We start from the raw sequence: 27,792 nt of genomic DNA, 5'->3' as shown, positions 1-27,792 counted from the left end.
AAGAAGATTGGAGTTCTATATACCCTGTGTATCCTATAGAGTTGAGACAGTCTAGCCGCTTCTCTAGGGGTTAGAGTAGGAATCTGAACAAGGACTTCTTCCCATTGGCTGTCTGAGATGGGGCCCACATCCCTCTCCCACTTCAACTTAACTTTGAGCGGATATTTTTTCAGCTGCTCATATGGCAAAGTATTATAAGCATCCAAAATAGCTCCTTTTACAGGACCTGGTTCTATCAGTTTTTTAAGCATGAGATGTGATACAAATTGTAGGGGGCGCACTTTATCCTGCGAACTGATAGCGTGCCTTAGCTGAAGGTATTTATAGGAATGGGTAGACACTAGGCCATATTCAGTGCAAAGTTGTGCAAATTCTTTTAGGATACCTTGTGAATATAGTTGACCTAAATTCCATAGTCCTTCACGTTCCCAATCAGAAAATCCCTGCAGTTTGGACAATTCTATTAAATGATGGTCATTCCAAACAGGAGACAGGTCCAATAGTTCCTGGACACCCAGAATTTCCCTAACCTTTCCCCAGACCCTCCTCATTAATCCTACTACTTGGGAGGGGTTTAAAAGAGTCAAGTAAATCTTTCTCCATAATCGAAATAGGCTGGCAGACCCCAGATACCCACTTCACCAATTCTCCACATCTTCCCTTCTCTCAGGGACCCCCAGCCCTTAAAGTGTTGCAACTGAGCTGCTAAGAAATATATAAATGGGTTAGGTAACGCCAGTCCCCCCGCTTCTTTACCACGCTGTAATGTTTCATATCGGATTCTACTATTTTTTATTTTCCATAATAAGGATCTAAATATTCTCTGTAACTTATAATAATAATGCATGGGAATCCATACTGGTGAGTTATGCAATATGTAGAGCAATTGCGGCATCCATATCATATTAAGAAGATTACCTCTACCTATCATTGACAATGGAAGCTTATGCCAGGTGACCGCTTTCTGTTTAAATCTGTCCATTAGTGGTACTAGGTTATTTGCTACATAAGATCGGGGCTGTACTGAAATAGTGACTCCAAGATATTTAAAGGAGGAGACCACTTTCAGGTTAACATGATCTAAGCAAAGAGATTCCGGAAGAGGGGACACCGGAAGAATAACTGACTTATTCCAATTGATTAATAAACCAGACTGTTTTCCAAAGTCTGAGTTTAACGATATAATGGGATCTATTGATGATGTCAGATCACCCACATATAATAACATATCGTCCGGATATAGCGAGACTCTTTCCTCCACCGTCCCCCTCTCCAGACCTCGAATCAGTGGCGTAGAACGCAAAATACAAGCCAGGGGCTCTATAGCAATGGCAAACAGGAGGGGTGACAAAGGGCATCCCTGCCTGGTGCCTCTCTCCAGTGTCATCATTGGGGATAGCTTACCATTTATTCGCAGCCTAGCTCTCGGTTGACTATAGAGCAGTTTTACCCAATTAATGTATCCAGGGCCGAATCCTAGTTTTGCCATAACCGCCCATAAGTATTCCCATTCAACGCTATCAAAGGCCTTTGCAGCGTCTAAAGAGACCACTGCAGGGCATCCCACGTCCCATTCTGTTCCCCTCATCTGAATATTGAGGAACAGACGCCTAAGGTTTAATGACGTGGATTTTCCTGGCATAAACCCGCACTGATCTTCATGTATAATGTGGGAGATAACATTCAGGAGCCTATTAGCAAGTTCCTTGGCCAACACTTTTATATCTACTGTTAAGAGTGAGATGGGTCTATACGAATCTACCATATTGGGATCCTTATCTGGTTTAGGGATCACCACCACCAATGCTTCTCTCATAGAGCTAGGTAAAATACCTGTCCTATAAGATTCATTAAACACCTGTAGGAGATGCGGGAGCAAAACTTCTTGATGTTTTTTGTAGAATTCCCTAGGCAGACCATCTCCCCCAGGTGCTTTTCCGTTAGGAAGCGACTGCACCGCCAATACCATCTCTTCCAATTGAATGTCCCCATCAAGTAATAACCTCTGATCATCAGACAGGCTGGGCATCTGGATATTATGCAGGTATTGCTCTCTGTCACTACAGTCAATCCCTAGTCTGGACTTATAGACTTCTGCATAGTGCTCAAGGAATATGTTCATTATGTTATCATCTCCCGATACCTGTATGCCCATTTTATTAGTGATTCCCAATACACAAGATGGGCCCGATTGGGTCTTAATAATAGTAGCTAGTAGGTGGCCCGTACATTCCCCTTCCATAAAATAATGTTGAGTCTTAAAAAATTGTTTGTCCCCAGCTCTACTAATCAAATGTTCCTTCAGTAGATCTTGCGCCTCCGTCCAGTGCGAGAAATTTTCTAGGGAGGGGTCAGAGATGTACTTATCTTCCGTAGTCTGAACTCTATCCAGCAGTTCTGTCGTAAGTGCCCTGCTTTTAGTTTTATGGGAACTAATCCGTTTAATGTATATCCCTCTAATATAAGCTTTCATTGTATCCCAGATAATGGAGGGACTAGCTGAACCTTCATTATTGGTAAAAAAAAAAAGTCAGTCAGAGCAGCAGATATCACAGTACCAGTATCAACTAACTGGATCCAAAAAGGGTTTAGTCACCATGGTTGTCTCGGACACAATAGCTCTCTCCCTAAATCCAGTACTACCAATAACGGGGAGTGGTCAGAAATACTACGGGGTAAGTACCTAACATCCTGGACCTTATCTAACACTCCCTTAGATCCCAGAGCGAGATCTATCCTAGAAAGAGAACTATGTGATGACGACTAGCAGGAGTATTGCTTCACATCGGGATTTCTGGACCTCCACAAATCATACAAGTCTATTTCAGCGAGCATCTTGGCTAATGAGGATAGAGAAGGGCCAGAGGCCCCACTATCAGATTGGAATTTATCTAGAGATTTGTCCGAGAACATATTATTAGCACCAATTATGAGAACTGGCAGATCTGGAAATTTGGAAGTGAAGAATAATACTTTTTTGAGAACTTCACAGGAATATGGGGGAGGTATATAAACGGCCACTAGTATCATTTGGTAATGAAACACAGAACAGTTAATACATATAAAGCGACCCTCATCATCCACATGAACCTCCCTCGATATAAAGGGAACATTTCTATGCACCAACACGCTCACTCCTCTCGATTGTGTGGAGTAGGAGGAACAAAACTTCTGTGCCACCCAAGCCTTATGAATAAGATGTGTTCTCTCAGAAGTGAGATGAGTTTCTGAGAGGCACAGAATTGCCGGTTGATACGTTTGCAAGGCATAAAAGACGGCATTGCGTTTAGCAGGTTGGTTCAGCCCCCTCACATTCCAGGCAATTATTCTAAGGGTACCCATTTATGTTTTTAAACCATAGCAGTACAGGACCGTAAGCAGCCTCGCCCCGGCCATACACATAGAACCACTGGTGTCTAGTCAATAAGGTCTCACAGTCCCTCCCACCCCCCCTTCCCACCCCCCCTTCCCAACCCATACATAACAAATAAAGACATTTCACATACACGTGGAACCCTGGGGAAAATAATTTCCTGAACTTGGGGAATACAAACAAATATGCAATAGCAAACAAGGGGAACGTTAAATAAAAACTAGCAAGTGGCATACATTCCCGGCTATGCTAGCATATATCAGATCTCCCCCTTATAGTATAACACTCCTAACTGATGAAAAGGACATAGTGCAAACATTAATAAATGCCGTCTCCGGTACTGGGCAAATCATTGACTCAAGCACTCAGTCTGCCCCCCACACCATTATGTGCAGGCATCTAACCAACAACATGACCCCGCATTTATCAACTGTCCATATAGACATAAGGTAGAAGGTGATACAGTCCTGATCAAAAGTTTAAGACCACTTGAAAAATGACAAAAAATCATATTTTACATTGTTGGATCTTAACAAGGTTCCAAGTAGAGCTTCAACATGCAACAAGAAGAAATGGGAGTGAGACAAAACATTTTTTGAGCATTCAATTAATTGAAAATAACGATTAAACTGAAAAAGGCTGTTTTTCAGCTGATCCAAATTTTAGGACCACATGCCTTTAAAAGGCCAAATCTGTGCAAAGATGTGGATTCATTGTCATTTTCTGTCAGGTAGTCACACGTTGTGATGGCAAAGGCAAAAAAACTCTCCCTTTTTGAATGTGGTCGGGTTGTTGAACTGCATAAGCAGGGTCTTTCACAGCGCGCCATCGCTGCTGAGGTGGGACGCAGTAAGACAGTCATTTGGAATTTCTTAAATGATCCTGAGGGTTATGCAACAAAAAAGTAAAGTAGAAGACCCAAAAAAATGTCATCAGCACTTAGCCGGAGGATCCAATTGGCTGTCCGTCAAGACACTGGACGATCCTCGACCCAAATTAAGGCCCTTACTGGTGCTGACTGCAGCCCCATAACCATCAGACGGCATCTGAGACTGAAGGGCTTCAAAAACAAAAAACGTCTTCAAAGACCTTGTCTCCTTGAACGCCACAGAACTGCTCGTTTGGACTTTGCAAGAGAGCACCAAACATGGGACATTCAAAGGTAGAAGAAAGTTTTATTCTCTGATGAATTTTTTTTTTAACCTTGATGGTCCTGATGGTTTCCAACATTACTGGCATGACAAGTAGATCCCACCTGAGATGTTTTCTACGCGCCACAGTGGAGGGAGCGCCATAATGGTCTGGGGTGCTTTTTCCTTCAGTGGAACAATGGAGCTTCAGGAAGTGCAGGGGCGTCAAACGGCCGCTGGCTATGTCCAGATGTTGCAGAGAGCATTCCTCATGACTGAGGGCCCTCGTCTGTGTGGTAACGACTGGGTTTTTCAACAGGACAACGCTACAGTACACAATGCCCGCAGGACAAGGGACTTCTTCCAGGAGAATAACATCACTCTTTTGGCCCATCCTGCGTGTTCCCCTGATCTAAATCCAATTGAGAACCTTTGGAGATGGATGGCAAGGGAAGTTTACAAAAATGGACAACAGTTCCAGACAGTAGATGGCCTTCGTGCGGCCGTCTTCACCACTTGGAGAAATGTTCCCACTCACCTCATGGAAACGCTTGCATCAAGCATGCCGAAACACATTTTTGAAGTGATAAACAATAACGGCGGAGCTACTCATTACTGAGTTCATGTTTGGAAGTTGGATTTCTGTTTTGGGGGGGTTTATTTTTTTTTTGGAGGTGTGGTCCTAAACTTTTGATCAGCTGAAAAACAGCCTGTTTCAGTTTATTCGTTGTTTTCATTAAATTGAATGCTCAAAAAATGTTTTGTCTCACTCCCATTTCTTCTTGTTGCATGTTGAAGCTCTACTTGGAACCTTGTTAAAGGGGTTCTGCACTTTCATTTAACTGATGATCTATCCTCTGGATAGATCATCAGCTTCTGATCGGCGGTGGTCCGACACCCGGGACCCCCGCCGATCAGCTGTTTGAGAAGGCAGCGGCGCTCGAGCAGCGCCGCCGCCTTCTCACTGTTTACCTCCGGGCAGCCGGTCCACTGACGTCACGACTAGTATCAACTAGCGTGGGCGCGGCTAAGCTCTGTTCACTTGAATGGAGCTTAGCCCCGCCCACGCTAGTTGATACTAGTCGTGACGTCAGTGGGCCGGCCGCCTGGAGGTAAACAGTGAGAAGGCGGCGGCGCTGCTGGAGCGCCGCTGCCTTCTCAAACAGCTGATCGGCGGGGGTCCCGGGTGTCGGACCCCCGCCGATCAGAAGCTGATGATCTATCCAGAGGATAGATCATCAGTTAAATGAAAGTGCAGAACCCCTTTAAGATGCAGTCATGCTAAATATGATTTTATGACATTTTTCAAGTGGACTTAAAGGGCTTCTGTCACCCCACTAAACAAATTTTTTTTTTGTTTGTGTACTTATAATCCCTATCCTGTGTTGATTCGGCGCAGGCGCTCTGAGATAAGGAGGCTCGCCTCCTCAGCACTCCCTCAGTGCGCCGATGACGTCTTCTCTTTCGGTAACGTCATCGGCGCAGGCGCACTGAGGGAGTGCCGTGGAGGCGAGCCTCCTTATCTCAGAGCGCCTGCGCCGAATAAACACAGGCGCGCGATTTTTTAAATGCTGACAGGGCCGGCCGTAGGAGGAGATCGCTGCTGGCCCTGTCAATCAACAAGAGGAGGGGGCAGTTTTCTGCGGCTGCTACCAGCAAGTAGACGCCCTACTTGCTGGTAGACAGGTAATTAGCATATCATAAAAGTACGTTTTTTGCCAAATCTACTGAACGAAAATTATTAATAACATAATGTATAGCAATATCGCAGGATAGGGATTATAAGTACACACAAAAAAAAATTTGATTTTAGTGGGGTGACAGAAGCCCTTTAAACTTTTGATCAGGACTGTAGCATAATAACTTGTGGCAATCAGCAGATTAAGTGCCCTCCCTTAAATCCTTTTCAGTGGAGTCCAACCACTGACATGCCGCATCCGGATCCTCAAATAAGTGCGTTTTATCTTTCGCCACGACTCGCAGTTTCACAGGATATAGCATAAAATATGGAAGCTGCAATAGTCGCAGTCTGCATTTAACATCAATAAAACGTGCACGCTTCTTTTAGACGTCAGGTGAGAAGTCAGGAAACAAAGAGATCCGGTTCCCATCAATAGACAAATCAGTGCAGTCTCTTGCTCCTCTCAAAATGGCATCCCGGTCACGAAAATGGAGGACTCTAAGCAATAATGGGCGCGGTGGTGCACGAAATGGTGGGGGGCGAAACGGCACCATGTGTGCCCGTTCCACAGCAAACAGAGGAGGCAGCTTATCCTTTCCTATTTTTTCTGTTAGCCACTTTTCCACAAATGTAACAGCATCTGTTCCTTCGGTACGTTCTGGCACACCAATCATGCGCACATTATTTCGCCGCAGCCTGTTTTCTAGGTCGTCAGTTTTGGAGATAAGCATGGTGACATTGTGAATCACCCGCTGCATGTCCCTTTTAACTGGCGGCATTTGGTCTTCCAAATCACTTAAGCGGCCCTCCATTTCACTCATACGCTCTTTGACCTGCCTCATGTCTTGCCTTAGTAGCCCTATATCCTCTTTCAGGCCACCCACATTGGTAGTAAGCGCAGTGATTGCATTATTGCATTGTAACACCGCTTAAAAGACATCCTTGATAGTAGGCTCAAGCCCTGAGGCGGCCATCCTGCCATTAAGATCACTGACCTCAGAGTCCTCTGAAATATTGTCATCTTGCGATGGAGGCACTGGAGCAGGGGTGGCCAACCCGCGGCTCGCGAGCCGCATGCGGCTCCTTGAGCCTTCATTTGCGGCTCGCAGGGGAGCGGTGCGGCCAGCGATTACAGTCTCCTCTCTGCAGCGCTTAAGTGAACTTCAAGCGCTGGAACGAGGTGGAAGAGTAGATAGGACTCAGAGCGCCGAGAACGGGCACGTGACTCAGTCACTCACTGCAGCTCCGCCCCCTCCTCCGGCAGAGAAGGCGAAGCTGCAGTGCTTATCCCCGCCACCAGCCGCCGATGTGCCCGCCCACGGCCCCACACCCCTATCTGTGAGTATGTTTGTGTCCTAATGCCCGCCCCCAGTCTTCTCAGTGCCAGCCCAGCAGCCAGATTCATCAGACCGTGGGCTGGGGCTATGGGGGCGGCAAGAAGTGCCGCAGCAAGCAAGGAGGACCTGCTTCCAGCTCCATAGTAAATTTTAATGACTGTATAATGGTGGACAGCAGGGCAGTGGGCACTCAATCAGAGCAGCAGTGGCAGAGAGACTCACTGAGGCCAGCAGCAGCCATTTTAGTCCGATTACAGCCACTCTGCAGCTTTGGCTCTAATCTGACTGAAATGGCTGCTGCTGGCCTCAGTCTCCCTGCCACTGCTGCTCTGCTTTTTTTTTCACAGGTGCCACTGCCCAGCACACCAAGCGTGTTTGAGCATATGGGTGGTAGTCTAAGCATGGGTGGTCATCTGAGCATGGGGCGGTCATCTGAGCGTGGGGCGGTCACCTGAGCGTGGGGCGGTCACCTGAGCGTGGGGCGGTCACCTGAGCGTGGGGCGGTCACCTGAGCGTGGGGCGGTCATCTGAGCATGGGGCGGTCACCTGAGCATAGGGCGGTCACCTGAGCATGGGGCGGTCACCTGAGCATGGGGCGGTCACCTGAGCATGGGGCGGTCACCTGAGCATGGGGCGGTCACCTGAGCATGGGGCTGTCACCTGAGCATAGGGCGGTCACCTGAGCATGGGGCGGTCACCTGAGCATGGGGCGGTCACCTGAGCATGGGGGGGTCACCTGAGCATGGGGCGGTCACCTGAGCATGGGGCGGTCACCTGAGCATGGGGCGGTCACCTGAGCATGGGGCGGTCACCTGAGCATGGGGCGGTCACCTGAGCATGGGGCGGTCACCTGAGCATGGGGCGGTCACCTGAGCATGGGGCGGTCACCTGAGCATGGGGCGGTCACCTGAGCATGGGGCGGTCACCTGAGCATGGGGGGGTCACCTGAGCATGGGGCGGTCACCTGAGCATAGAGCGGTCACCTGAGCATGGGGCGGTCACCTGAGCATGGGGCGGTCACCTGAGCATGGGGCGGTCACCTGAGCATGGGGCGGTCACCTGAGCATGGGGCGGTCACCTGAGCATGGGGCGGTCACCTGAGCATGGGGCGGTCATCTGAGCATAGAGCGGTCATCTGAGCATAGAGCGGTCATCTGAGCATTGCAGTAATACTGTCGTGTGCACGCATATTTGTGTAAACGGAAAGCTTGTGGCTCCTGGCAGTCATACGATTTTTTTTTCTGGCTCTTTGTGCCTGTAAGGTTGGCCACCCCTGCACTGGAGGATTCCTCTTAACAGCGGCAGCCTATGCGTTCAGGGCGGGCGCAGGATGAACAGATTCAGTGGTGTGAGCAAACTTTTCCAGTCGCGCTGCCACATCCAGCATCTTCACTGACTGTCCGGCGCCATCTTGCCTTGCTGGGGTGGCTCTTTCACCGTCCTTTCCCTCCTTCTCTTTGGCCTTTTGACGGCGCATGGCAGAGCGGTACAGTAGCAGGACCCCTGGGGAAGCACTTTGTTGTATCGGTGAGCCGTTACATCCCCAGATGGACGGGGAGAAGAATGGATTACAGGATGTTCAGCCGGGAGCTCAGCTCTGCACGTCCTCTCACATCCCCAGTCAGGCCACGCCCCCCAGAAAAATGGGTATTAACCTGGCTGACATTAGCGATGTGCTAATGTTAGCTGAACATAACTATATTAGTCCGATGTCAGTATGTGCCGCTGTTATTTAGAAAAACGAACTTTTATAATATGCAAATGAGCCTCTAGGAGCAGGGCTCCTAGAGGCAGGGCTCCTAGAGGCTCCGTTCGCTTACCTCTTTCCACGCCCTTCTACACTTGATTGACAGGGCCAGGCCAGCGTTGGTCTCCTGTCTGCCGGTGAAATCTCACGCCTGAGCCGTCTCGTTCAGTATTCGGCGCAGGCGCAGTGAGGGAAGGACGTTCGCCGACAGCTGCCTTCTTCACTGCGGAAGCTCATTTGCATATTATAAAAGTTTTTTTTTCTAAATAACGGCGGCACATAGTGAGATGGCACTAATATAGTTATGTTCAGCCGACATTAGCAAATCGCTAATGTCAGCCAGGTTAATACCCATTTTTCTGATGACAGAAACCCTTTCACCCTCTGTGACAGAACGGCTCAATATTTTTAATAAAGGCCAATTGAAAATATGATTTTCAGCCAAAAAAGAGTAAAATACAATCATAAACAAAAATTGCCTCCGAAGGTATACATAGCCTTTAACTTCTTAGATTATTATAGGGTTCTATGATGATCTAAGTTTGGTTCCTATGAACGTCAGTGGATCCTGCTCTTGCGGATGTAATACAGATGCTAAAATGCATGATGCTGTATGTTCTTACCTTCTGGCAGTGTGGACAGGGGTAGCTGTGTGTGGATGTCTGTAGATGTTGCTCCAATGCCTCTGGGGTGGAGTACTTATTCATGCACTTCAAACACCTGAAATGAATGGGAGCCACATAGTAGATAAATGTCTGTTTATCTAGGAAACAAGTTGTGACAATCTGTACATGTTAAGCAGTGCATCCCAGCGTATACCTGACGTCTATCAGCGCATACTACTACACATCTCTTAAGGCTGTATTACACCGGCAGATTTTCTGCCAGATGATCACTAACGAGCGTTCCTAGTAACTGCCGCCGACTGCTCGTTCATCAGGCAATCGTGATCTTTCAGCATGCTAAAAGATCATGATTTGCCGGCAGCAAACCACTATACAGCATAACGATTGCTCCTCCCTATGCTGTGGAGGAGATCACTGCATGTAATAGCAGCGGTCTCCTCCACTAGCGAGCAGACGATTGCCGGGAAGGAACGCGTCCCTCCCGACCATTGCCTGTATAATCGCTAGGTCTAATACAGGCTTTAAAGCTCCATTTATATCTTATCAGAGCCCTACATTGGAGGTATACATAAGGAGTACTCCCCAGGGTATACCTCCAACATATGTCAATATACAGTTGCAAGAAAAAGTATGTGAACCCTTTGGAATGATATGGATTTCTGCACAAATTGGTCATAAAATGTGATCTGATCTTCATCTAAGTCACAACAATAGACAATTACAGTCTGCTTAAACTAATAACACACAAAGAATTAAATGTTACCATGTTTTTATTGAACACACCATGTAAGCATTCACAGTGCAGGTGGAAAAAGTATGTGAACCCCTAGACTAATGACATCTCCAAGAGCTAATTGGAGTGAGGTGTCAGCCAACTGGAGTCCAATCAATGAGATGAGATTGGAGGTGTTGGTTACAGCTGCCCTGCCCTATAAAAAACACACACCAGTTCTGGGTTTGCTTTTCACAAAAAGCATTGCCTGATGTGAATGATGCCTCTCACAAAAGAGCTCTCAGAAGACCTACGATTGAGAATTAATGACTTGCATAAAGCTGGAGGGGTTATAAAAGTATCTCCAAAAGCCTTGCTGTTCATCAGTCCACGGTAAGAGAAATTGTCTATAAATGGAGAAAGTTCAGCACTGCTGCTACTCTCCCTAGGAGTGGCCATCCTGTAAAGATGACTGCAAGAACACAGCGCAGACTGCTCAATGAGGTGAAGAAGAATCCTAGAGTGTCAGCTAAAGACTTACAAAAGTCTCTGGTATAGGCTAACATCCCTGTCAGCAAATCTACGATACGTAAAACACTAGACAAGAATGGATTTCATGGGAGGATACCACAGAGGAAGCCACTGCTGTCCAAAAAAAACATTGCTGAATGTTTACAGTTTGCACAAGAGCACCTGGATGTTCCACAGCAGTACTGGCAAAATATTCTGTGGACAGATGAAACCAAAGTTGAGTTGTTTGGAAGAAACACACAACACTATGTGTGGAGAAAAAGAGGCACAGCACATCAACATCAAAACCTCATCCCAACTGTGAAGTATGGTGGTGGGGGCATCATGGTTTGGGGCTGCTTTGCTGCATCAGGGCCTGGACGGATGACTATCATTGAAGGAAAAATGAATTCACAAGTTTATCAAGACATTTTGCAGAACTTAATGCCATCTGTCCACCACTTGAAGCTCAACAGAAGATGGGTGTTGCAACAGGACAACGAGCCAAAGCACAGAAGTAAATCAACAACAGAATGGCTTAAACAGAAGAAAATACGCCTTCTGGAGTGGCCCAGTCAGAGTCCTGACCTCAACCCGGTTGAGATGCTGTGGCATGACCTCAAGAAAGCGATTCACACCAGACATCCCAAGAATATTGCTGAACTAAAACAGTTCTGTAAAGAGGAATGGTCAAGAATTACTCCTGACCGTTGTTGCATGTCTGATCTGCAACTACAAGAAACGTTTGGTTGAAGTTATTGCTGCCAAAGGAGGTTCAACCAGTTATTAAATCCAAGGGTTCACATACTTTTTCCACCTGCACTGTGAATGTTTACATGGTGTGTTCAATAAAAACATGGTAACATTTAATTCTTTGTGTGTTATTAGTTTAAGCAGACTGTGATTGTCTATTGTTGTGACTTAGATGAAGATCAGATCACATTTTATGACCAATTTGTGCAGAAACCCATATCATTCCAAAGGGTTCACATACTTTTTCTTGCAACTTTATAGACACACAGTGCCATAGGTCAGCCACAGTGTTAAAAAATGTTTTTTTTTTTTTAGATGGCCCATTGTATAGGAGAGTACAGTCTGCTGTGCTTTGCTATATGGAAAAAAGTATGCAACACCTACAGCCTTCATGGAGGCCAAAAGGCTCTTTAGGCTTTGTTAAGAGAATGAAGGCCTATGACTATGTTCAGTATATATACCAGGAGCTCTGCTGGTGAATATACTGTAATGAAGACCACAATGAGGTCCGAACACTTCAATGCTCCCATACATACATATACAAGAACCACTATTCTAGTGTTTGAATCCATACGAGGGCCCCATAACACCTGGCACCTGAAAAGAATCAGAATATCTTTTTAGGCTTAAAGGGGTTGTCCCATTACAATAACTTATCCCTCTAACCCCAGGATACGTGTTGGATTGGCAGTGGTCTGACACACATGCAGCTCTATGGGGCTGACGGAGAAAGCATAGCTTGTTCTCAGCTATCTCTGGCAGTCCCGTAGAGCTAAATGGAGTGGTTTATGCTACATTTAAGTGGTGTGAACCTGGCCCCTATTCTCGTGATCGGTGGGGGCCCCAGCAGTCGGATAGGGGATTAGTTATTGTAAAGGGACAACGCCTTTAAGACTCCTAAGTTGACATAAATCTATGTCAGCACAGAAGTAGGAGATTCTAATGTTTTTCTCATTCATAATGTACACTAATCAACATGTTTAGCCTCTAGTGCTTCCCCCAACATCTGTGACACTTGCCATGGTGTAGCCATACAGTGACACACATCAGGGGAGCACCCATATACATTAGTTGGTCAGCCGGTCCCACAGAAATTGGCAGGTTTGACCGATGTGTATGTCCAGCATTAGTCTAGGTCTAGTGTATTACATACAATGAACTAATACTTCACTTGTACACAGCCATCTCCTTCTTGGGGGCAATGAGGGGCAGCAAACTATGGGAATACTGGTGCACGCCCATCTCATACAGAGAAGAGAAGTCTTTGTTACAGATGTGGCATCGGTACGTCATCTCCTCCTGGTGAGTTTTGATGTGTTCCAAAAACTGGTCCAGCTTCTGCGATGTGTGAATGCAGCCCTTAACCACACATTTGTACACCTGTAAAAATGTAACAGTGACCTCAGTGTATATCAGTCAGAATCATACATGAAACCATTCACGCATAGAATAGTAGTATACCTTCAGCTGTAGTACTCGGCCCTATCAGACCTACAAATTCTGCCTGCTCGTTAGCAGAGGGGACGGCTGCTATTACATACAGGAATCTCCTCCACAGTATGTGGACCCATAGTGAATCATTGTTAGCTGGCAGTAGAGTGCCGATTACACGGCACGAGCTACCGCTAGCAAACGATTATTTTTAAACACTTTGAAACATAGAATGTGTCGGCAGATAAGAACCATTTGGCCCATCTAGTCTGCCCAATATACTGAATACTATGAATAGCCCCTGGCCCTATCTTATATGAAGGATGGCCTTATGCCTATTCCATGCATGCTTAAACCCCTTCACTGTATTTGTAGCTACCACTTCTGCAGGAAGGCTATTCCATGCATCCACTACTCTCTCAGTAAAGTAATACTTCCTTATATTACTTTTAAACCTTTGCCCCTCTAATTTAAAACTATGTCCTCTTGTAGCAGTTTTTCTTCTTTTAAATATTCTTTCCTCTTTTACCTTGTTGATTCCCTTTATGTATTTAAAAGTTTCTATCATATCCCCTCTGTCTCGTCTTTCTTCCAAGCTATAAATGTTAAGGTCCTTTAATCTTTCCTGGTAAGTTTTATCCTGCAATCCATGTACCAGTTTAGAAGCTCTTCTCTGAACTCTCTCCAAAGTATCAATATCCTTCTGGACTCCAATTACTTGAGGAACAAGCGTTTGCTCATTCATCAGGTAATCAGTGGCAGTATTACAATGCCAGATCATCGCTAATGAACATTCATATGAACGATTGTTGGCTAAGGTCTTAGCAATTAGGTGTAATAGGACCTTAAGGCTCTGAAACCCTCTTGGGATCTCTTGCTAACAAATAAGAGGTGTTGACTGCCTGAAGATCTCCCCGAGGTTACCCTGGGCCTGCTGCCTCTCGCAATGACACCCCCTTATGAATCTCTCCTCATACAGTTTACTGCTGGCTTTACATGTAATCTTGAATGACCATATCGCATGCAGCGGTGTCTGTCCAGCAGAAAGACAGCATTTATGTTCCAAACCTGCCAAATCTCATTATAGTCAATGGGGATCCAGTGGTCTCTGCCTGTGCCGGATACGGTAACTCCAACAGTAACTCCAACAGTCTATTCCTCTGCCAAAACAGACTACAGTGGTCCTTCAAGTTACAATATTAATTGGTTCCAGGAGGACCAATGTATGCTGAAACTATTGAGTAATCGGTTCCAAAGCCCCAAAATGTCATCCAAGATAAGAGAAAATGAAGATTTAAGAAAAATAACTAAGACGGGTAGGACAAGTCCTTACATACTCTGACCAAAAATATAAACGCAACACTTTCGGTTTTGCTCCCATTTTGCATGAGCTGAACTCAAAGATCTGAAACATTTTCTACATACACAAAAGACCCATTACTCTCAAATATTGTTCACAAATCTGTCTAAATCTGTGTTAGTGAGCACTTCTCCTTTGCCGAGATAATCCATCCCACCTCACAGGTGTGACATATTAAGGTGCTGATTAGACAGCATGAATATTGCACAGCTGTGCCTTAGACTGCCCACAATAAAAGTCCACTCTGAAATGTGCACAGTTTTGCCAACTTACGATGGGTCAGAAAAGACCATTGTTTGTTAAAAACATTGTATCCTGAGGCCATTGTGTCTCGAGGGGTCAGTGTACCGGATTTACCTGCCGGAGATGTGATCGTAGCCTAACATGGGGACATGTGCTGCCTGAAAATGATGATTTTTTTGTGCCACATAAAAGAGGCAATCAGCCAACAAATGAGCTTTTCCTTATCTGTCAGATGATCGGAGGCATGGTAACAGCCAGGATCATTGGCCTTTGTATCTGGGCCCTGTGCCACTACTAGACACCTTTAGTAGCAGCTTATCTGACATGGTGAACCTACCTGCCCAGTCCTTGTCCCGGTCATCTGGGTCACACCCGCCAGGATCTGCTGCACGGCCACATTCTGTTGCATTTTTCTGATCTACTGTACAGTTTAGTCTTTATTTGCATATTGTGTCCATCTATATGGATTCAGTGATAAACCTTTTATATGGTCTTGTTGCTTTTCATTTTATGCTGTTATATTAAACACCATGTATACTGTTTCTGCTTCAAAGCCTCTTCCCTTTTATTCAGACTACGCCTCATATGTTAATAATCTGAAATTAGACTTGTAGAAGGCTCTGATGTTAACAAACCAAGTACCTGTGTGTCTATCACATGACCATGTTTTCGGGTCCACATCCGAGCTGCATTTTTTGCGGCTCGGGTGCGGACCTATTCACTGGGGCCGCAAAAGATCTGGACAGCACTCTGTATGCTTTTCGCATCTGTACCGCTATTCCGCGGCCCCGCAAAAAAATACAAAAATAAAAATAAATCGAACATGACTTGTTCTTCTTCGTATCACGGACAAGGATAGGACTGGTCTATTGAGGGCCAGACCATACGTTCCGTAAAATGCCGAATGCACACAGCCAGTATCCGTGTTTTGCAGATCCGCAATTTGAGGACCGCAAGACATGATGCGACCGTGTGCATGAGGCCTTAAAGTGATTTTCCAGGACTTACCTACTGATGACCTATACTTAGAATATGTCAGTCTTAAATCCGACTTCCTTGACCTTCATCCATCAGCTGTTTTCACGAGATGTGGCTCCAGAAACACACAGCTCCCTACACTGTGTAGTGGCCGTGCCTAGTTACGCTGCAGTGACCAGGCAGTGCACGGAGCGGAGTAGTTCTGGTGCCGCATGACTCACAGACATTAGAAAGAGGGACTCTCATAACTAAAGGTCTATCTATGGACCCTCAGTGCAATTTCTTTTTTCCATTATGCAGGTTCGCTGCAATAATTATATTAATAGCTTATTGGATAATAGCATTTATGGAATCATAAGGACATAACTATTTCTAGGCGGAATACGGAACTGAATCCTTTGTTTTACTAGAAACACGGCCATCAGCCTTTCCTTGTTACTGCATAAACAGAATGTTATGTGTGTGATACTAAGGTCTGGTGATGACGTTTACACTGCCTGGCCCTGTCAATCAAAGTGCAGAGAGCGTGGAGCCTCTAGGTGTAACGGCAACGCCCCCGTTGCTCCTAGAGGCTCATTTGCATATAATAAAACATCATTTTTCTCAGCAATGCGGACGGATATGAACATGGGACCAACACATACGCCTTCAGCTGCCAAGTGCACTTGTAACAGGTCAGACAGTGTCATAGGTACAAATCTGCTGATAGATGCCCTTAACCTCTTGGGGACACATGATTAGGGATGTTCTTATTAATGCTCATTCACTGGATTAGCAGCCCATGTAAATGCCCCTAGAGTATATGTAGCAAAGACATATCAGTCCAGATATAAATAGAGTTTTCCATATATTACCTGTTCCGGTTTGTGTTGCGTCATATGAGACTTAAGCTGGAAGTAGCTACTGAACTTGCTGTTGCAGAACTGGCAGTGATAGGAGCTGTCAATCATAACCCCCTGCTTGGCATCTGACCCATCGCATGGCCCACTCTGAGACGTGTCTACGACCTGAGAAGATGCATCTTCAGGTGGGACCTGGCTGGAGACTGAAAAATACCAGGAATATAGCAGGGAATGTGCAGATATTACATGCATGTACTATATACCAGATACACTCCGTTTACCTCCATTTTCAACACTCTCTTCTTCTGGCTGTGAAGGGTTAAGTGGCACCACCTGTAACGTCATGGATCCTTCAGTGTTGGTGGTATTTGGAGCTCTCGGCCATACTTTGTGAGTCTGCATATGTTTTTTGACATTGGACTTCTGTGCGAATGCTCGTCCACATACAATGCACTGGAAAGGCTTCTCCCCAGTATGACTGTAAAAAAAAATATGGAGAATTTTTACCATATGCCAGTCACATTATGTAAAATGCTCATGTGAGTGAAGAGTAATATAATTCCCTCTGCTTTCTGGCCCGGGGAGAGGACAACCAGAAGTCCGCCTGGTGCTGCTTCATCCAATAGCTGCAGAACAGGAAATGATGTCAGGAGGGAGGAGTCATCTTGGTAACTTAGTAGCTGTCATTGCCTGTGGTGTTAAAGGGGTTGTCCAGCCCGTGAACAAAAAATTGGGGATGGCCAGGCACGATGTGTTAAAAAAAGAAAAACAAAAAAAAGAAAAACAGACCACTCACCTGCTCTAGTCATCCTGGTTCCTGTGGGGCCTCTACGTCCCCACCACTTCTGAGCCCTATCACAGCAGCAAGTGTGCATGTGCCGCTACACTTCCGGGACATGAGCCTCTGCGCTTGCGCTGTTACCCAGAGCTATGGTTAACGGAGCAAGATTGTCAGCGCCGGGCGAGATGTCCATATCTGTCAATCAAGCGGTAGGGGGAGAGTCTTCACCAGCAGGGACAGACCCTCACAGGTGAGCAAGAATATTTTACTGTCAGAACCGCAGAAACTTTTCCATCGCTGCATTCAGACAGCCATAACTTTTTTATTTTTCTATCAACATGAAGTGTTTTTTTTTTTGCAAGATGAGTTGCATTATATACCTTATTATACCTTTTGGGGGAATTTTAAAAAACTGTATATGCCGCCATTTCTTTTGTTTGCTTGGATATCATGCAGCATAAACAACAAATTACCTTTATTCCCTGGGTTTGTACAGTATACTTTGTATAGTTTTTTTTATACTATGCTGCACAATAATAGCACATTTCATGAAAAAATTGTTCTTATGTCACCCCTTTTCAACAGCCATAACTTTTTTTCATTAATATAGCTTTATGTCAGCTTGATTTTTGCAGGATGAGTCGTATTTTTTACTCATTTTGGGGCACATATAAATTTATTAATGATCTTTTATTATTTTAGGGGGGTGGGGAATGTAAAATAAATCTGCATTGTGTCTCGCTTTTTCCATGCAGTTTAAAGAGTAACTGAACCTTTATAACAATTTTGAATATGATGTCCCTAATGCCCTAATAACACTATTTCTACACTTTATTAATCAATTTTGTATTTTTCTTATATTTTTACCTCCATAAAGGTAAAAACTCAGTTTTCTGGACACCACTGACAGCTCAGAGGTGTACGGAGTATGGAGTGTGAAATTTATGAATGGGGCCGCAGCAGCGCTGTGAGTACAGGCAGGAGCGCAAACAGTGAACTGAGTTTTAAGCGCACAGTTAATGGTGCGCTTTAGGGAAGTAAAAGTATAAGAAAAATACAAAATTGATTAATAAAGTACATTAGTAATAGTTTTATTAGGGCATTAGGGACATCATATTAAAGGTTTAGTTACTCTTTAAATATCATGTTATTTATATACTTTATTACACAGGTTATTATGGTTGTGGTGATACCATATATGTACAGTATATTCATTTTACAGTTTTACAAAGATTTTTTTTTTATAAACTCTAATTTTTGAGCTCCAATTGAGGACGTCACAATGTCCCTCACTTATTGGCTGTCAGTAATAGATCTAATAGGTTGTGTTAGGTCCCCGTGCGCCCTCCCTTTGTCTAACCAAGGTGTTAAACAATCAGAGTTTTCTCCGATCCTATCCGCCATAGCAGGATGTCAGGTGTCAGGTCCAGTGCCCGTGCCATCCATTGGATGTAACTGTACATGCAATTGGGAAAATGCACCTGCAAAACAGATGTACAGTGACGCCGATCTGCAGGAAAGGGTTTAAAGGCATAGGGTCAGATTTATCATTAGCTCAAGTCATAATAATGGAGTGAAAAAGTCGCAAATGTTTGCGCAATCGCTAAAACGGCGCAAAATTTTGCGACCTTTATTGGCTCTGCGCTATGCTCGCCAGTTTTCTGAAAGTGGGCGTGTTTTCTTATGTAAATGAATCTCTAGACAGATTTACTATTGCGACAATTTAAAAAAGTCACAAAAAATTGTGCAATTTCACTCCAGGGAGAACCATGCTTATCCTTTGCGACTTTTTAATAGAAAACGCGACTTTTTCGTAAGGATGTGCGACTTTTGCAAAGCCGCTTACTGAAGGATAAACTGCTACCGTCAAACCACATTTATCACAGTATTAAAGGACCATTAATAAATCTGACTTAGCCAAAAGTGACTTTGGACGTAAAAGTGGAGTCAAATGTAAGTGTAATGATAAATCTGGCCCATAGAGTGGTTTGAGCTATTAACGCTCCCTGGAAAGATGTCTCACCTTCTAATGTGCTGCTGGAGATCAAAGTTCTTCCCAAAGGCTTTATCACAGAAGGTACACTTCAGTTTTGGAGATTTCGGCTTTCCTAAAAAATGCAAATCGGAACAAGGGAAGTCATAATTATGTGGGACCCATTATGTGGAACTCTGTGTCAAAGATGAGAAGAACCTTTTACTGTGCTTTATACACAGCCCCGATAACGTCAGTGCTCTCACTACACTCACCATTCTGACCACTGATGTCCGTCTTTGGGCGGCGAGTCTTGTTGGGGATGGCAGCCTCCAGGTTTCCCATACTATTCCCATTGCCATCAGCACAAGGCGAACAGGTACTTGTAGTTTTTGATTTTAGCCCCTGTTTCCCTGGGCTGTATACAGGGGGAGTGTTATAAACCGTACTCTCAACACACTGGCTTGGAACCTGCAGAAAGGTCATTACCCATTAATGAACTGCTACTTACGTATGTTCAAAGAAACGCCAGCCACTTAAAGAGAACTTGTCACCATGAAAATGTAGTGCAAACAACAGGCAGTATGTTATAGAGTAGGAGAAGCTGAGCAGATTAATATACAGTTTTGTATGAAAAGATTTAGAAAAACTTGTAATTTATTCATCTAAATCTCTGCTCATTTTGGGCTTAGGAGTCCAGAGGGCGGTCCTATCAGTGACTGACAGTTATCTCTGTATGCACAGTCATACAGTAAAGGCTGTCAATCAGTAAATTATACCATCTACTGGACTTCTAATCCCAGCAGACACTAAATTGAATAAATCACAAGCTATACTGAATCTTTTGCTACACAACTACATATCACTCTGCTCAGCTCCTCCTGCTTTGCGACTGGCTGCCCAAAGATTGTACTGGATTTCCAAGGTGAAAGGATCCCTGTAAAAAAGCTGAGTCTCAGTTATGATAATGTATCTGTTAAACATATATTGTATTAAAAAAATAAAATGAACCTAAACATGGAAGATTAGGTGTGCAGTAACTCACCTGTAAAATCTCTTTCTCACTGAGTTCATTGGGGGACACAGGAACGTGGGTATAGCTGCTGCCACTAGGAGGCGACACTAGGCTAAAAAATGTTAGCTCCTCCCGCCGGCTATACCCCTTGCAGCCTGGAGAGAGCATACCAGTTTGTGCACAAGCAGTAGGAGGAGAAGAAATCAGAAATGAAATATCAGTACAACCAGTAGGTCCGAACCCATAACTAAGGACCCCACCAGTCAAACAACCGCCGTCACCAAAATTAGAGAACAAACAAAGGGTGGGAGCTGTGTCCCCAAATGAACTCAGCGAGAAAGAGATTTGACAGGTGAGTCCACCAAAATCTCGTTTTCTCGCTCATATCATTGGGGGAAATAGGACCGTGGGACGTTCCAAAGCAGTACCATGGGGGGGAGGGAACAAAAGACCAGAACCAATCTAAGGCTGGCCATGAGATCCCGCACGGAATGTGGGGAAAGGATGCACAGGAACCCTGAATAGGACCGGAAGAGCATGAACTAGGTGGGACAGTCAGAAAGCGTATAACATGCAGGGACAGGCTGGGCAGAAGAGGAAAAACTCAGTCAAACGAAGCCAAAGGGCTGGAGATACTTCAGAAGATGTGGATAGCATCAATGTATATCCACAAGAAGGACAAGAAGTTTTGATGACTGAAAAAGCCCGGAAGGTACCTCAAAAACCGCCTTAGATGACCAGATTGGACAACCAGGACGTCGTGCATGACCTCAGACCCACAGAAAACCGAGGGGGGGTCTATCCAATAGAAATAGATCTGTAGATCACGTACGAGACCTGGCCAAGCGTAGGGACAGGTAGACCAAGACAAAACCTCACCAAACGTGTAGGTACCAGGAAGGCATAATTTCAACAGGTGAGAAATCCGCCATGAAAGCATCGAGCAAATGGCAGACCAGTCCTGGAACGACCACCCAGGTGGATTAAGAAACAGAGATGAGATGGGCACAGGAGATGAAAACCCCCATGGGAAACCTTCGGTGGCACTAACCAGAAGAAAACCACACGTGAACGGTAAGTAGTCTGGGAGGAAAAACAGTGTCCTCGAGGATCAGGAACACCCCAGCCATGCTGCGGAGAGTAATGTCGTGTATGAGTACAGTCACACAAATTTCCGTCACTGGACAAAGGCAAGACTGACTGACGCTGGATCCAGGACAATACCATGACTGGCGCTAGACAGACTGAGGAAGCGGAGAAAAGACAGGGGAAATGCACTGTGAAATATCTACAGAAGTCGCTGTGAGTACACTCATGGAAGCGGAGTAAGAACCACCCGCGTACAGCTCTGCCAAAAAATAAAAAAACTCCCCAAGGACAAGGTAATACGGTGGGCGAATGCCGTAGACATGTGAAGGGAACAATGCCGTAGATATGTGCCACAGAAAAGAAGGGGGTTATGCCAGCTGAAGAACCCCGTACTAGCACACACCAGAAGAGGCGGACCCATCCGCTACAGCATTCAATGCTATTGTAAACACCTGACACTACTGTAAATACCTGATCCAATGATGAAAGTAACAGACATGACTCGTGCCGTCAGAAAGGAATGGACCTGTCAGCCATGGCACAAAGTGCCAGCACAAACACAACACCTGCCTGAGCCATGGCATCCACCAGTAGCGTAAAATGAGCAGATCCAGCTGAGAAGGAATATACATATGTATATATACACACACCCCCCCACACACCAATCACCACACCGGGTAACAACATGGAGGGTGGTAGGAGCCAACGCCGCCAAGGACAAGATCGAAGCATGGTGTGGAAGAGCAGGCAATGTTGTAGAAACCACAGATTCACAACCCCATGCAACTGCATCATGTAAGAAAGGAAACAACACGGGTGCCATGTCAGCTCTAAGGGTGAACACAAGCACTGCATCTGAGAAGCGGACCCCACGACCGTAGACATAGAACCTACGGCTAATGCAAATACTCCACCCGCTAAGAGAGCCACACAGTAGAGGTCACAGCATCCAGTGCTCGTGCAACACTCCAACTGAAAGGGAGCCATGCAATAAAGAATACAGCCTCTAGTGTCTAGTGTACGTGCAACACTCCACCTGAAAGGGAGACCATACAGTAGTAGCCAGTGGCTATGGACCGCACAATACTCCACCTGCGAAGGAGGCCATAACGTAGAGACCATGGTATGTAGTGCTAGTGTAAACCCTCCATGAGGAGGCCCCATAGGAAACTTTATGGAAATGTAGTGCCATACAGTAGTAGCCATGGTATGTAACGTTAGCGATAATATTCCACCTGAGAGCTGGCAGTGGATACAGTATGCAGAAACAGTGAAAAACTCGACTGGCTGAATGTGGAAGAAACCACCATATTCCGTTCCAGGGCGGATGCTCCACTCATTGGAGGTGACAATGACTCCCATGGTAGAGTGGATTCCAACCGGGACTAAAAGCCCAAGGAAGTGGTGTTGTAGGGAGACACCCTGGGCAGGCAGAAGCCGTCATGAAGGCTCTCAACACCAACACCCGAAATCTATTTGACAATGGGGATAATGTGGCAGTAGCGCATTATCCAGTGGTAGCGCCTGTATTCCACCTATTGAGGAGGATGAGGCAACCGTAGGTACCATCTTTTGCAAATACTTCACCTTTGGAAGGAGAGGAATATCACTGGACGTACAGGAACCTGAGGTAGGACCGATACTCCACTGTGGCGTAGCAATCACAGCATCCAACGTTAGTGAAATCATTCTACTTGTCACTGTGACTACTCTGATTGTAGAAGGTAATGGTAGAGGACATACTGTATCCAGAGGCCGTGTCATCTCTCCACCTGTGGAAGAGGAGGAATATGATGGGATGTACCGCATCTGGCGTTAGTATCACTATTCTCCTATGGAGCAATAGTCATAGTATACTATCGTGATGCAAATACTTCACCTCTGGCAGAAGATACTATACTGTATCCAGTGGAAGTGTAATTATTCTGCAACAGGATCTACCTTGTCCAATGATAGAGATATTATGTCACCTGTGGGGGGAGTTAATGCGACTGGATGTACAGCATCCTGTGGTGGAGCAAGTACTCCGCCTATGAAGGAGGGTAATGCGACAGGGTGTACACTAACCGGTGGTAGTGCAATTACTCCGCCTATGAAGGAGGGTAATGCGACAGGGTGTACAGTATCCGGTGGTAGTACAATTACTCCGCCTATAAAGGAGGGTAATGCGACAGGGTGTACAGTATCCGGTGGAAGTGCAATTACTCCGCCTGCGAAAGGAGGGTAATGCTAAGGGACGTACTATATTCAGTGGTAGTGAAATTATTCCTTCTAAGGAAGGAGGGAAATGTGACCGCGTGTACTGGACTCAGCGGTAGTGTAATTACTCTGTAATTACTCTGCCTATGGAAGGCCAGATGTACGGTATCCATAGGTAGCACAATTACTCCGCCTGTGGGAGAAGGTATTGCTACAGCATGTACTATATCTGGTAGGAAGGAAGTTACGCTGTGGAGGGGGATAAAGCTACAGTATGTAAAATATCCAGCACCTATGAGGGCTGGGGTGGAGCTTCAGAAGGATGTCAGGGCGCGAAAATTGCGATCCGGGAACATCCCCTAACCCTGCATGAAAAGTGCGGCCAAGTAGACCGCAAAGCCGGGGACTCGCGTAGGCGTGAGGTCGGTCGGAGCGGATGAAAAAAAAACCGCAAAAGCCCGAACCCTGTGACCAAGGAGGGCCTGGGACAGGCATACACGATGCTCGGAGGTTAGATGCACGGCTGCCACCTCAGGGGATGCCACCGCTGTGGAAACAGCAGCGCTGGGCCATGGAGGGAAGAGGTGGGGAGCGAGGTGAGGTGGGGGCTAAGGGGCTGTAAGAACCTGGCTAAATAAGAGAAGAATCCAGGCTGAAGATTGAGGATGGATGGAGGGAGGGGAGAGGGTGGGGACGGTTGAGTGGATGTAGGGGGTTATACTCACCCTGTGGTTACCATACTCACCTCATCTTCATCCTCTTCTCTTCTCCCCACGGGGAACCAGCAGGGTCACCTCTTCAGCCACTGGCACCGAAGTGGCAGGGAGCTGGCATGGAGGGAGGGCCGGATCCAGGTGACCCCTTGGCTGGCGGGCGCTTTCTTCTTGGGGGAGGTGGATGGAGAGGGAAACCGACCCAGACCTGCTCCCCGGGGGAACAGGGATGCTAGGCGGCCCTGTTCCCCCCTGCCTGTAAAAAGAGAAAAAAAGGAATAATATAGCAGAATTGACCCTGCCTCACATGACACTAAGCTAAAAACTGGTATGCTCTCTCCAGGCCTGAGGGGGTATAGCCGGCGGGAGGAGCTAACACTTTTTAGCCTAGTGTCGCCTCCTAGTGGCAGCAGCAGCTATACCTACGGTACTGTGTCCCCCAATGATACGAGCGAGAAAATGCAATATAAAATATGTCCGACACATAGCAGCACAGAACAAAAATGGGAAGAATGGGGGTATTGACCAGACCAAAATTAATAATATAAATATAAAAAAGAAACTGGAGGGGAGTCCAAAGGAAAGCTTTAAAGTCCTCCGTACCTCTATTTATTTCGAATTGCTTACAAAACTTACATATCGGAATGTTTTTTGAAATGTGGAAAGAAACCAGAGAGCTCAGAGGGATCACAATTGGTCTTGTAAATTCTTACACTCACCCAGCCTATGTTTCATCATGGCTGAGATCTATTATGGCCATGTACAAAGGCTATTTCTTTCCGCCATATTGCCACTGAAGGGAAGTGTAAGGCCCCATGCACATGGCCGTATTTTGCATCCGTGTCCAATCTGCAAATTATAGAACATGTCTTATTCTGATCTGCGTTGCGGAGAAGAATACCCATTTCTGAGTGGCGTCACCCAGATAGGCGTCTTCAGCCCGCCAAGTGTTTGTACGTCCTCTTTCCCTTTTCCGAGGAGTCCATTACTATGTGGTCTGTCCCTCCTCAGGTAGATCCACAAGTGGCCCGACTTCCTTTGGCCGACGCTGCGTCCTTGTCTGATGAATTGGAGAAGAAGGTAGACTCCTTGTCCAAGTCTGTATTCGTTGCAGCAGGTTCCGCTATACACCCTGCCTTTGCCGCGTCTTGGGTGGCTAAGGCCTGTAACGTCTGGGCCAAACAGCTTGTTTGGTCCTTACCCACGGATTTTGCTCCGGGGGAGCTCCATCTCCTTGCTTCCCTGGAATCGGCACGCTGCTCTGGTAGGGCGGCTACTAACTCGGTGGTCATCCGCCGCACGGTTTGGCTTCGGGCCTGGGCTGCAGATGCCGCCTCCAAAAAGTCGCTCATATCTCTCCCATTCGTGGGGGGTAGGCTTTTCAGAAAATGTTTGGAGCTTATTTCTGAGGCCACGGGGGGAAAAGTTCCTTCGTGCCCCAGAACCGTTCCCGCCGCCGCCGTCCTATGCCTTCATCGCGGTCTCAGCGTTTTCGCTCCTTTCGGGACTCCTCCTCCCGTCAGCACAAAAAGACTGCTCGTCCTTCCTTCAAGGCCGAGCCCTCCTGGCACGCCCCGCCCTAAGCATTCCAAACCCCGGATTGCAAAGCCGTTATCTGCATGATGGGTTTTCCCCCACTCGAGCTGCCCCCTCGGGTGGTGGGTCGTTTGCTCTCTTTTCAGGATCAATGGAATGCAACCATAGACAACACCTGGGTTCTAGAGGTAGTCTCCTCCAGGTACAAAATAGAATTCTCTGCCCTTTCCACAGGTTGGTTCTTCTATTCGTCGCCGACCAGGTCCCCCGACTAGGCGGGCGCTTTTTTTCAGGCCATTCATTCCATTCACGCGCACGGGGTGATTGTTCCTGTTCCCACCTCAGAACGTTTTCAGGGGTTTAACTCGAACCTCTTCACTGTTCCCAAGAAAGACGGTACCTTTGCTTCGCGGTAGGTTCTCTGCATTTTCAGTTTGTGGCGTTGCCCTTCGGCCTGGCGTCTGCCCTGACAGTCTTTACCAAGGTGTTGGCTCCTCTGGTCGCACTTCTCTGTGCCAGTGGAGTTGCCGTAATATATGGACGATCTTCTGTGAAGGCTCCGTCCCGGGAGGACAACCTGTCCAGTCTCCACATCACCCTGTCCGTGCTGTCCCAGTTCGGCTGGCTGGTCAATCACACCAAGTACTCCCTGGTTCCCAGTCAGAGGATGGAATTCCTAGGCATGGTCCTCGACACTCGCCTTGGCCGAGTGTTCCTCCCTCAGGACAAGGTAGTGGCTCTCCAGTCAGGGTTGTCTCGCCTTCGCAAGCCTTCTCCTCTACCCATCAGAGCCTGCATGCCTGTTCTGGGCCGAATGGTTGCCGCCTTCGAGGCAATTCCTTATGCCCAATTCCACACCCAAGCCCTTCAGGTCTCAATTCTTGCCAGGTGGAACAAGTCCCCGTCAGGCCTCGATCGCCTGATCCATCTGTCCCCTCAGGTCCGCCGGGACTTGCACTGGTGGCTGAACCCGCTAACCATCTCCCTAGGCAAATCCTTCCTTCCCCTCCGTTGGCAGGTGACCTCCACAGATGCCAGCCTGACAGGTTGGGGGCAGTCTTCGGGTCTCTCTCGGCCCAGGGTCAGTGGTCGATGCGGTAGAACTTCCTACAGATCAATATCCTGGAACTCAGGGCCATTTACCTAGCTCTGTCCTGTAGGGACTCACCTCCTCCATGGTCATCCTGTACGGATTCAGACGGACAACTCCACTGCGGTGGCTTATTTAAACCACCAGGGGGGGGGCACGAGAAGCGCGGCAGTCCTAAAGGAAGCCTCTCGCATTCTGCGGTGGGCGGAGGGACGCGTTCCCGCTCTCTCCGCGGTCTACATCCCCTGAGTTAACAATTGGGCGGTCGACTTCCTCAGTCACCAGCGTCTTGAACCGGGCGAGTGGTCTCTCCATCCAGAGGTGTTTCAACAACTCTGTCGGTGCTGGGGAATCCCAGACGTGGATCTTTTTGCCTCCCGTCTGAACCACAAACTTCGGCTTTACGTCGCCAGGTCTCGGGATCCTCAGGCTCTGATGCCTTGGTTCTCCCGTGGTCCCAATTCAGTCTCCTATATCTCTTCCTTCCCCTTTTTCCTCGGGTACTCAAACGTCTCAAAATGGATCAGGTCCCAGCGATATTGGTGGCTCCAGACTGGCCCCGCAGGGCGTGGTATGCAGATTTCGTCTGCCTGCTCGCCGGCGCCCCGTGGCGGTTACCTCTGCGTCCCGACCTCCTTTGGCAAGGTCCGCTATTCCACCCGAGTTTACCTCGG

General features: G+C 46.7%; 1 protein-coding gene across 3 annotated transcripts in view; it reads right to left on the bottom strand.

The window, feature by feature from the left end:
* Window positions 1-27,792, bottom strand: part of ZNF341 (zinc finger protein 341) — a 56,690-nt gene that overhangs the window by 15,073 nt on the left and 13,825 nt on the right. For all 3 annotated transcript variants that reach the window (XR_005779873.1, XM_040437682.1, XM_040437683.1), the window contains exons 6-11: window positions 19,752-19,947; window positions 19,528-19,612; window positions 17,005-17,201; window positions 16,736-16,926; window positions 13,041-13,249; window positions 9,892-9,988 (exon numbers count right to left, since the gene is read on the bottom strand). Coding sequence is in view for 2 of the 3 variants with exons in the window: in XM_040437682.1 (XP_040293616.1) it covers window positions 9,892-9,988; window positions 13,041-13,249; window positions 16,736-16,926; window positions 17,005-17,201; window positions 19,528-19,612; window positions 19,752-19,947 (975 nt within the window). In the remaining variant the exon portion in view is untranslated. The remainder of the gene's footprint in view (window positions 1-9,891; window positions 9,989-13,040; window positions 13,250-16,735; window positions 16,927-17,004; window positions 17,202-19,527; window positions 19,613-19,751; window positions 19,948-27,792) is intronic.

This window comes from Bufo bufo, chromosome 6 (genome assembly GCF_905171765.1).
Source record: "Bufo bufo chromosome 6, aBufBuf1.1, whole genome shotgun sequence".
In the NCBI taxonomy this organism is placed as follows: domain Eukaryota; kingdom Metazoa; phylum Chordata; class Amphibia; order Anura; family Bufonidae; genus Bufo; species Bufo bufo.
This window is presented reverse-complemented; position numbering and strand designations above follow the sequence as displayed.